Raw genomic sequence first — 11,846 nt, forward strand, 5'->3', positions numbered from 1 at the left:
TCTCGCCTGGAGCTAATTGCGAGGCCATCATTAGTGAGTCCAAGTGCAACCTGCTTCTCAGCTCCATTTCCATCGCTCTTGCCAATAGCGGCTGGTAAGTGTTCACCTACAACAACAATCAGCAAACAGCAGTAAGGTTGGCATTTTCAAAGATTTATTTCCATCCATTTTTCAAGAGAATTTAGAAAATGTTTAAATATTACAAATTAAAAGGGCTGTCAATTGATTAAAATTTTAATTGAGTTAATCACATGATAGGTTGTAATTAATCATACTTAATCACGTATCTAAATTACGTTAAAATTTATTACTAGTTATTTTCATAAAAGACCAAAGACATTTGTGGTCATGAAGACCAGGAAAATGGTTGCAGGAATCAATCAAATGGAGTTTTATGAACATCATCATCCCAACCTTTTTGACTTGTAAATCTAAACAGATGGCCTGAAGTGTCCATGTTCTCACACTTATATACGTCAGTATATACTTAAATGTATTTATGTGACATGACTCCACATAGCTTATGCCATGTTGACGGCCCTGCAGTCTATGGTGATCCATTTTATTATTGCATTTGTCAGTTTATCTGATGTAGTTCTGGCTTCACTCAGCAAGTGCAGTTTGACTAACAGTCTGCTGTTGTATCAGTACTAACACCGGCGTGCCACGGCACTCGGGTGGTACTTTGGACTTATGCTCTGATGTAAAGACAACTTCACATTGCAATATGTTGGGCTGGGCGATGCTGACAAAATCAGATGTCACAATATTTTTGATTAAATACCTCTACTGATAATATGACAATATTTTGGGGATGACTACGGGTGCTTTCATTAGATATTATTTACACAGAAGAAGAAATGAGAAATCATTAGTAATGAGGGTATGATGACCAAGCAGGTAGAGACATTCACTGTTTATTTCACTCTGCTAAAACCGTCCTATAAGTTCAGAAAATTGTATCATTTTACTGTAATGCAGCCTTTAAGACCCTGGAAGAACAACATTTAAGGTACATCTCAGTATTATTAAAATCAAAATCCCAGACAATAGCTTGCTGATATCACAATATCAATATTATATTGTGCTGCACTGTGGCCAATTGGTTAGCACTGTTGCCTCACAGCAAGAAGGTCCTGGGTTTGAACCCCAGGCCGTCCAAGGTCCTTTCCGTGTGGAGTTTGCATGTTCTCCCTGTGTCTGTATGGGTTTCCTCCGGGTACTCCGGTTTCCTCCCACCATCAAAAAGTCATGCATGTTAGGGTTAATACTCCTGTCTGTGCCCCTGACAAAGGCTATCAAAAAAAGATCTGGAGTTGGTCCCCGGACGCTGCAGCTGCCCACTGCTCCTATACAATAGGATGGGTTAAATGCAGAGAACAAATTCATTGTAATAATACAATCCGTTGTACGATTACAATGTTGAATAAAGTGGCTTTCATTTGTATGTCATTCTTTTCACTCATTGTATTGCTATATTTCCTAGCTCTAGCAATATGTACATACTATTTGTTTTATCCAAAGTTCCATTCAAGTTTTTTATACCGAGTTTTACCGTTTCAAACACCTATATCTTTCAACTATTAGCATTTTTACCACGTTAACAGTTTCAAATTAGTCACATGTGTTAATGCATTAACTTTGATAGTTAAAGAAAATCATTTAGCTTCCTAAAGGTAGAAATGCATTAGAAAACACGTCCTCCGAAAGTAGGTGACTTGAAATTCTTTTTTGTGTCTGCTGGTGATATTTCATGCTACCTGAAGACGAAAGCATAGGATATCATTGGGATGCATGCAAATCCATCAGCTAATGGCCAAACAACCATAATGGTCTGCTTAAAAATGGGAGCATTATCATCTGTAACATTTTCATGGTGAACAGACAACTGACAGCATGTCTTGCTTCAGCATTTCAAAATATCTGAAGCCACTTTAGCTTTTTTGCTTTGCTGTCATTATATCTAATACTACTACTACCTTCGGCTGCTCCCGTTAGGGTTCACCACAGAGGATCATCCGTTTCCATCTCTTCCTGTCCTCTGCAGTTTCCTCTTTCACACCAGCCGCCTGCATGTCCTCCGTGTCTTTTAGTCACTGTCACAGTATCCAAACCATACAACATAGCTGGTCTCACTACCATCGTGTAAACCTTCCCTTTAACTCTTGCTGGTATCCTTCTGTCGCAAATAACACTCTTCTCCACCCACTCCACCCTGCCTGCACTCTCTTCTGCACTCCCTGTCCCCCCCCATTTTTCTCCCCAATTGTACCCGGCCAATTACCCCACTCTGCCGAGCCATCTCAGTCGCTGCTCCAACCCCTCTGCCGATCCGGGAAGGGCTGCAGACTACCACATGCCTCCTCCAATACACGTGGAGTCACCAGCTGCTTCTTTTCACCTGACAGTGAGGAGTTTCGCCAGGGGGATGTAGTGTGTGGAAGGATTGCGCTATTCTCCACAGTTCCCCCTCACCCCGAACAGTCACTTTGAACGACAAGAGGAGGCGCTAGTGCAGCGACCAGGAAACATACCCACATCTGGCTTCCCTCCCGCAGACATGGGCAATTGTGTCTGTAGGGACAGCCAGCCAAGCCGGCAGTAACGCGGGGATTCAAACCACCGATCTGATGAGAGTGGAGATCTTGAGATGGAATGTACGGTTTAAGGAGATCAGACAGGTAAGATGGGGCAAGCCCAGTTAGGATTTTATAAGTCAGCAGAAGCACCCTGTATTCTGATCTAACAAGAATAGGAAGCCAATGAAGGGAGGCAGGAATTGGTATAATATGGTCAAATTTTCTAGTTTTAGTTAGGATTCTAGCTGCAGCATTTTGAACCATCTGAAAACTTTTAGTACTAGCATGTATCAAACCTGAAAACAGAACTTTACAGTAATCAAGTCTGGATGAAACAAATGCATGTATTAGAGTCTCTGCGTCAGCCATAGACAGGAAAGACCGAATTTTAGCTATGTTATGCAAGTGAAAAAAGGAAGTCTTGGTAATTTCTTCAATGTGCTTATCAAAGGTAATACTAAGATTTTTGGCTGCCACACTTTGTGAAGTTACAGCTGTCGATTGTTATTGTTACTTGATCAAATTGGTGTCTGTCTAGCAGAGCCAACTACCAGCATCTCAGTTTTATCCAAATGTAAAAGTGTGTGTGTGCAAGCACGTGCATACGTTTGTGAATGTCTACATGTCTTCACCTGTCCACCTTGGCATCCAGGGTTTCATCAGGGTGAGAACTATGAAAGGTGTCATCTGATGATGCACTTCTGTCCTTCCCAGGGCTCTCAGTCCCCAAAAGGCCACTTTCATCTAGTGGTCTGGAGAGGGATTCTAGAAGTAACAGAATAGATCAACAGCAGTGACTGAGCATACAATAATTGCATATTGAAAAAAAAAACCCTTTTCAAAACCTGTTATCTGTTCTGGTATTACATATGGGCAACAAGACCATCATATTCTCTCTCTCTCCATCATGAACACAGCAAACCAGCAAGCTCAATACGTAGCTTAGTTGAAGTCATTTGCTTTGGCTAGGCCCGTCTCCCAGGAAAGTCTGGCTGTACATAATGGAGGTCTAGCGGTTTTGCATTCCTTTGTCACTTACCTTTTGATGTGCCTGGTACTGGGGCAGCTTCTGTGGTTGCTGGTAGTGCCAGAGTGGGCTCGGGGTTAGAGGCGGGCAGCACTGTTGTGCCCAGGGCTGGCTCTGTGGGTATGCTGACAGACGGGTTGGCCGCCGCTGGAGCTTCTGGTTCTGGTGATACTATGATCCTGCCACGAACCTGCTCAGCTTGCATCTGTCAGAAGAGAAATATAGTGAGAAAATATTGAAACATCATGTCGTCACCAGAAAAAATGTCTTGGCCAGGAGATAAGCAATGCCTGGCAGGAACTCCTGCTTTAAACATTTCAGAAAATCAACAGTTATCCCACTGTGCCAGTAATGTTATTTGTCATTAAACAAGAGTGGTGTCCCGGTCATTAAAACTCGCAATCCCACCTCTTTTGTCCCTACCTGTTTCACTTTGCTGATTCTTTTCGTGAGTTCCTCAGCAGACATGCTTCCGGCAATGACCTCAAGGGGAGTTCCATCCCCTCCAATGAAAAAACTGGATGGAATGCACACTACTGGGTCTTTTTGTGTAGGAGGAAGTTAAGGGATAATCTCACAACAATGCCCCTTAAACAGGATTTAAACTAGAGCTCCAAGATATTATCTTTTGACCAAATACACATAATGAGTGCTGAACCTGTAGTAAATAAAGATGAAGAAAGTCAACATTAGTATTTTAGTTGACATTGTTAACTTTGGCCATTCAGAATCAGAATACTTCATTCATCCCTGTGGGGAAATTGGGTAATCTAATTTAATCTGACAAATTAAGAGAAAAAAATTGTACAGATACTGACATTTCGCGACTTAAAATCAAAGTCCTGTCCCCTTTGGATTGAATAAGCCATTTCCGTTTTAATCACCTCATGTATTCATTAATGGCCCCTGTGTCTTTAACCAATATCAAGTAGGAGCTTCTTATTGCCAATACCCGGATTAATGAATCATGAATGAAAACCAGAAAATGAAGCCTGTAATGAATGAAAGGTCACGTGTTGAACTTGACCTACTCACGGGTGTACGTGCAGTGCGGGTGACGTATACAGGAAGTTAGAAGGGCATGTTATGAAGGTTGTATGTCGGATGAACGCTAGTAAAAGCTACACAGTTAAGAACCTACGAAGTCGGCTCGTTCTTGAATTATTCTTATGTCAGTAAGACAAGGCGTCTACGGACATTACATGGTGTCAGAATAGTCTGTGTATCGGAACACGAGCGGTCATGCCGAAGTTTAATCCGCCGAGTGAATTCAAGTTTGACTGCCCCGTTGAATGGCCGGAGTGGAAACAACGGTTTTCGCGCTTCAGGCTCGCGACAAAGCTGGATAAAGACGACGGGGAGATTCAAGTGAGTTCGCTGATTTATGCAATGGGCAGCGAGGCTGAAAAGATATTCAGCTCGTTTGACTTCGCGGCGGAGGGTGATAAAGTGGACTATGATATCGTACTGAAAAAGTTCGATGACTACTTTATTCCCCGCCGTAACATCATACATGAGAGGGCGTGCTTCTATCAACGTAGCCAGCAGCCAGGAGAGACAGCGGAGATGTACATCCGGACATTGTATGAGCTGTCTGAACACTGTGAGTTTGGGGACAAGAGGGATGAACATATCAGAGATCGTCTGGTAGTGGGCATAAAAGATAAGGTGCTCTCCCGTCAGTTCCAGCTCACAGCGGACCTTACTCTGGTGAAAGTCATTGAACAAGTGCGCCAGGCGGAGGCAATAACAAAGCAGCTCAGCCTCCAAGCTAACCAACCAGAGGCCCAGCTGGCTAACGTCAATGTTGTCCGACGGCGGGACGGACGCCAAAACAAAAAGGGCGGACAGCGTCATGGTGGCAGCAGACCTGCAACCAACAAAGTAGATGAATGCGGGAGGTGCGGCAAGACGCAGCACACCGATGAGCGGAAGTGTCCTGCAACGAACAGTAAGTGCAACAAGTGTCATAAAAAGGGACATTGGGAGCGTGTATGTCACTCTAAAGCGGTGAGAGAAGTCACTGAAGAGGTTAAACAGCTGTACTTTCTGGGAGAAGTTGGCAAAGAGAGCAGTCAGGAAGATTGGACTGTTAGTTTAACAATAAGTGATGTACCAATAACCTTTAAAATTGACACGGGGGCTGACGCTACTGTTATCAACCAAGGGACATTTAAAAAGCTGAAGCCAAACATAAAACTGGGACCTCCTGACACATGCTTCATAAGCCCAGGTGGAAACATCAGCTGCATAGGACAGTTTCAAGCCACAACCAACTACAAGGAGAAACAATACTCCTTTCCAGTGTATGTGATCAAGGGGAGAGGCAGCTGTCTGCTGAGTCGTCCAGAGGCAGTGGAGATGGGTCTAGTGAAGCGGATGAATGAGGTCAGTGGAGTTTTCGGTTCAAGTGGACCGCTGAAAACAGACCCAGTGAAAATAGCTCTGGTGGAGGGTGCCCAGCCATACGCGGTGCATACAGCCAGACGGATACCGCTGCCACTTGTACCACTGGTTAAGAAAGAACTGCAGCGCATGGAAAATGAGGGCATTATTGAAAAAGTGACTCAGCCCACAGAATGGTGCGCCGCTATGGTGCCGGTGCTGAAACCGAACAAGAAAGAGGTTCGCTGCTGCGCTGACCTCAGGAGGCTGAATCGAGCGGTGAAACGTGAGAAATACGTGCTGCCCACTATGGAGGAAATAATGCCAAGGCTCGCAGGGTCAAAGTTCTTCACAACGTTGGATGCAGCAAGTGGGTTTTACCAGATCCCCTTGCATGAAGACAGCAGGGGGCTCACCACTTTCATCACCCCATTTGGGAGGTATGCTTTCTGCCGCCTTCCATTTGGTATAACGAGTGCTCCAGAGATTTTCCAGAGAAAGATGGCGGAAACTGACCGGGCTAGAGGGCACAGAGGTGTACATGGATGACATCCTTATACATGGAGAGACTGAGGAAATCCATGACCGGCGCCTAGCAGAGGCGCTGGGGGTCATTGAAACAGCAGGTCTCAAACTGAACCAAGCGAAATGCAAGTTCAAACAGAAACAAGTCCGCTTCCTTGGTCATATCATCAACGAGGCAGGCATCAGACCTGACCTGGACAAAGTGGCCGGAATAGAGAACTTTCCTCAGCCCCAGAACGTGACGGAACTCAAGAGGTTCCTCGGGATGGTGAACTATTTGGCAAAATACGTCCCAGAGCTGTCCACTGTAGGTCAGCCGCTTTATGGACTGCTTAAAGCAACGACAGAGTGGCTGTGGGGACCTGCACAGAACACAGCATTCCAAGACCTTAAAGCAGCACTCGCCACCGCCCCGGTACTCACCTTTTATGACGTCACTAAGGCTACGGTGGTGTCAGCAGATGCCAGCAGCTACGGGCTGGGAGGCGTTCTGCTCCAGCAGCACGGGGAACACTGGAAGCCCGTGGCCTACTGCTCCCGACGGCTGAGTGACGCAGAGACAAGGTACGCACAGATCGAGAAAGAGTGTTTAGCCAGCGTCTGGGCATGTGAAAGGTTCGAGAAGTACTTGTTTGAGCTTGACAATTTCAGACTTGTCACCGATCATAAACCACTAGTGCCTCTCATGAACAGCAAAGACTTGGATAATGTGCCCATTAGGTGCCAGAGACTGTTAATGAGGCTGATGCGTTTCAATGCAGTGGCTGAATACGCACCAGGAAAAACTTTAGCTGTGGCTGATGCACTCTCCAGAGGCCCAGAGCAGCGCTACGGAGATGGTGCTTCTCATGACGATGTTGCAGCGCACATTGATGCCATCGTGTGCCAGGTGCCTGCCACACCTCAAAGGATGCAGGAGATAAAACAGAGCACGGATGGGGATCTGCAGCTCCAGACAGTGTTGGGCTTCATCAGACACGGCTGGCCTGGGTATGTCGATAAAGTGCCGGAGACAGTCAGAGACTTTTATCAGGTGAGAGGGGAGTTATCTGCGGTAGATGGTTTAGTCATCAGAGGCAGTCGTATCGTCATTCCCACAGAGATGAGGGAGGTGATCTTAGACAGAATACACGACGGGCACCAGGGGATAGTTAAGTGCAGAGAGAGAGCTAGCCAGTCAGTGTGGTGGCCCAAAATGACAGAGCACATTACAACAAAGATACAGCAATGTCAATTCTGCAGCGAACACAAGAACACACAGAGAAAAGAGCCTTTAATGTCAAGTGAGCTCCCATCCAGACCATGGCAGAAAGTTGTCATAGACCTGTGTGAGTACAAAAAGCAAAACTACTTGATAGTGTCTGACTATTATTCCAGGTTTTTGGAGAACCTAAATCTACCAACAACTACTAGCAGTCAGGTTGTAGCTAGGCTGAAGGCTACATTTGCACGTTTTGGTATCCCTGAAATTGTAGTTAGCGATAATGGGCCACAGCTAGTTTCAGAAGAGATGAGGAGGTTCAGTGAGGATTATGATTTCATCCATGTGACTTCAAGCCCACACTACCCCCAGAGTAATGGACAGGCAGAGAGGGCTGTTCAGATAGTCAAAAGCATATTAAGGCAGGAAGACCCTCTCCTCGCCCTGTTGACATACAGAGCTACACCCTCTTCTTCCACTGGAGCCAGTCCAGCGGAATTGCTCATGGGTAGGAGACTCAGAACCACCTTACCCACATTGCAGCATAACCTGAAACCGGCCTGGCCTAAAGAGGAACTGATCAAAACCGCTGACGCCGCAGCCAAGTCGAGGCAGGCTTTCTACTACAACCGCAGGAACGGCGTGCGGACACTGCGCCCACTGAACTCGGGTGACGCAGTACTCACCAAACTTGATGGACAGAAAACATGGACAATGCCAGCAGTTGTTCACAGTCAGAGCTCCACTCCCAGATCCTACATAGTGGAGACAGCTCAAGGTGAACATTACAGAAGGAACAGGCGCCACCTGTTGGCTACACCTAAAACACTCACCTTTGTCAGCAGGGATCCTGACCATGTCACTCCAGGGGAGAATGGAAACATGGATGAGTCCCGAGCAGCAGAAAGGCCAACTTCCACACCATATGTTACTCGCTCTGGCAGGGTGAGCAAGCCAGCAATCCGGCTGGATTTGTGAGGCGTATGGACTTGTGTACTGTGGGGGATTTTTTATTTTTTTTGTGAAAAGGGGGGTGATGTACAGGTTAGAAAATCATCTTAGAGGGGGAGATGTAATGAATGAAAGGTCACGTGTTTAACTTGACCTACTCACGGGTGTACGTGCAGTGCGGGTGACGTATACAGGAAGTTAGAAGGGCATGTTATGAAGGTTGTATGTCGGATGAACGCTAGTAAAAGCTACACAGTTAAGAACCTACGAAGTCGGCTCGTTCTTGAATTATTCTTATGTCAGTAAGACAAGGCGTCTACGGACATTACAAAGCCCACAAGGGTAAACAACTGACTGATAGTTAAAAATGCTAATAAATCTCACAACAAATCCACAAGGACCACTTTGTAAGAGTGGAAAACAAACATCATGACAACAAATTGAGAAATCAAAACCACTCAGCATACAAAAAAGGATACAGATCTGGGAGAACTGAACACATGTCTCGCTGCAGAAAAAAAACAGACATCAGAGTCAATTGGCATCTTGACTCAATAGCCTGGCCTATTTCAAATTCCACTTATTACACGTTCACGTCCAGATACTGCCAAATATATTGCTTATCAGTAAATGAAACTCCCCAAAATCTGAACCCAAGCAAGCAACAATTTTATGAAATCAATGAATCACTGATGTCATCAAGATGCATAGCTGCTTTACTGTGACGGTATGACAAGACCCAATGACTGCTGGAATAGGCTCCAGCATCCCCGCGACCCTGAGAGCAGGATAAGTGGTTAAGATAATGGATGGATGGATGGATGGATGGATATCTACTCAGTATCAGATGAGGTGTAAGTCTTCATTACATCATGTATCATGCGGTTTCTTTGCTTTCTGTATTCGTGACACGGGCAACATTTTGTTTCTGCTCTCCTAAACAGAGTTTTGTAATGAAGGACCTAATATTAACTTATATATACTGCTTAAACAAATGGCAATTCCCTTTAAATGTGAGCATCCCTACCTCTTGGCATCCACTTTGATCGCCACACAACATGTCTGTGCTGCTTCAGAGACTTTTTCGTCCTCCCAGCTGGACATCAGCTGTGCAGACTGCTCATCTTCGCCTGGGTGGGTGGGTGGGGGGATTTGACAACATTGAGTCATTTTGACATCCCACTGCCCATGTCCCACCCTTGATCATCATGTCAGGTATTGTACAAGTCTAGACAACTATAGAATGGCTAACATTCAATCACAAGAACCAGCTAAGTCACAGCTACGTTGGCGTTACTGATATCAGTCTCTGTTACGCAACAGTGAGTGTCCAATCCCATCCGAGTCCGTGTGCTGCTGTCCCCGCCAGCAGCTTGACAGGAGTAAACACAGTTCCAGCCAGCTGACCCTGATCTTAAATAAATGTTGCACTAACAGACAGATGGGTTGCTGTTGCTGTCTGTCTCCATGCACCTGATGTTATTCTGGTACTTTCGGATCTCAGTTTAACGACGGTTACTGGAGCGTAACAGGATAACTGAATTAGCTAGCTGACTGGCAAACATACGGGGGACTTTTGTTAATTTAACATGTAATAGTACCAAACCATATTCCTAACCGCGCTGAGAACACTTTTATCTCGAGGTGTCTACATTTTCGATTTTGTTGGTGTCACGAAACTCGGCAGACCACCTCCAACTAGTTTCGCCAGGCTAGCGGCTAACACCGTTGGCTAACATGGGCAGACGGCTAGCAACCTGCTAGCTGGCTAGCAGCTAACACCATTGTCTAACACGGGCAAACGGCTAGCAACGCGCTAGTCGCCGTTCAAGCTTATCACGCTAATCGCGCTAGCTGACATTAGCTAATCTACCCAAATACCTGTAATGACAACGACAAAGACGAAGTTCTGTTGCTTAGCGGAGGCGATGGCAGCGGGAATCGAACCCTCAGACCAAAGCATCTTTCTAGATTGTGTTGTCTGTCTCTGGTTTCGTAATGCTGCCGACCAGACGCATCACACCTTCAAACCCAGTCAGTTTGTTGCTACGGGAGCCTAGTGCAGATCAAGCCAGCGCAAAGTAAATGACCATTTCCGGTCTGAAATTGTATGCCTCTTTCTTCTTCTTCAAAAATAAAACACGCTGACGACTGTTAAGTGTCGGAGAAGATATTAAGAGTTTAAGGATGATTGCAGAAAATCATCAACACATTCACATTAGACAGCAGTCAAGATCACAAAAACGCACATATAAACCCATACCAGACAATGGAGAAGGATGCATTTCATTAAAAATAAACCAGAATCAGAAATACTTTGTTACATTATTGATACTGTAACGAATTCGGGGTCCCGGCCGCGGCAGTTCCCGTGCCCCCCCCCCTGGAATTCGCTACAATACGTTTAAGTGGATTTAAACGCATGGTGTCGGTTTCCCAGAGACATATTCAGCCGTGTCCTGGATTAAATTTAATGTGGATTTTAGACTCTCCATGCAATAGTCAATTTAGTCAAGGACAAGGCTTTATATGAGTCCGGTGAAACCAGCCCATGGTGAAATAACTGCTAATGCTCCTGGAGGTTTCTTGAATTGGTGTCAGATAATGTCAATGTCCTTTTTTTCTGGAAGAGTCCTTTCAATTCGTGTGTCCATTTTATCTACTACTGCTTTCGGCTGCTCCCGTTAGGGGGCGCCACAGCGAATCATCCTTTTCCATCTCTTCCTGTCCTCTGCATCTTTCTCTGTCACACCAGCCGCCTGCATGTGGCTCACCACATCCATAAACCTCCTTTTTGGCCTTCCTCTTTTCCTCTTCCCTGGCAGTTCCATATTCAGCTTCCTTCTCCCAATATACCCTGCATCTCTCCTCCACACATGTCCTAACCATCCCAATCTTGCCTCTCTTGCTTTGTCTCCAAACCGTCCAACCTGAGCTCTCCCTCTAATATACTCGTTCCTAATCCTGTCCTTCTTCGTCATTCCCAATGAAAATCTGAACATCTTCAGCTCTGCCACCTCCAGCTCCGCTTCCTGTCTTTTCGTCATACAACATAGCTGGTCTCACTACCATCTCGTAAACCTTCCTTTTGCTGGTACCCTTCTGTCGCAAATTACTCCTGACACTCTTCTCCACCCACTTCACCCTGCCTGCACTCTCTTCTTCACCTCTCTTTGGC

At 45.5% G+C, this 11,846-nt stretch overlaps 1 protein-coding gene across 4 annotated transcripts; it reads right to left on the bottom strand.

The window, feature by feature from the left end:
• Positions 1-908: 908 nt before the first annotated feature.
• On the bottom strand, positions 909-10,708 carry LOC130120886 (UBX domain-containing protein 4-like). 4 transcript variants are annotated; one of them, XR_008811015.1, is made up of 8 exons: positions 10,550-10,708; positions 9,696-9,798; positions 9,148-9,176; positions 4,030-4,148; positions 3,619-3,811; positions 3,212-3,344; positions 1,980-2,096; positions 909-1,349 (listed from the first exon to the last, which is right to left on the bottom strand). XR_008811015.1 is itself a non-coding variant. In XM_056289694.1 (7 exons), the coding sequence occupies exons 1-7, from the start codon at positions 10,629-10,631 to the stop codon at positions 1,265-1,267; spliced, it is 744 nt and encodes a 247-aa protein (XP_056145669.1). In that variant the 5' UTR covers positions 10,632-10,708; the 3' UTR covers positions 909-1,264. The 4 variants fall into 4 exon arrangements, 2 of the variants coding, with proteins under 2 accessions (XP_056145669.1, XP_056145670.1); XR_008811016.1 differs by having other exon boundaries at positions 3,186-3,344; XM_056289694.1 differs by lacking the exon at positions 1,980-2,096.
• Between the last annotated feature and the right edge of the window lie 1,138 nt (positions 10,709-11,846).

Source organism: Lampris incognitus, chromosome 11 (assembly GCF_029633865.1).
Source record: "Lampris incognitus isolate fLamInc1 chromosome 11, fLamInc1.hap2, whole genome shotgun sequence".
NCBI lineage: Eukaryota > Metazoa > Chordata > Actinopteri > Lampriformes > Lampridae > Lampris > Lampris incognitus.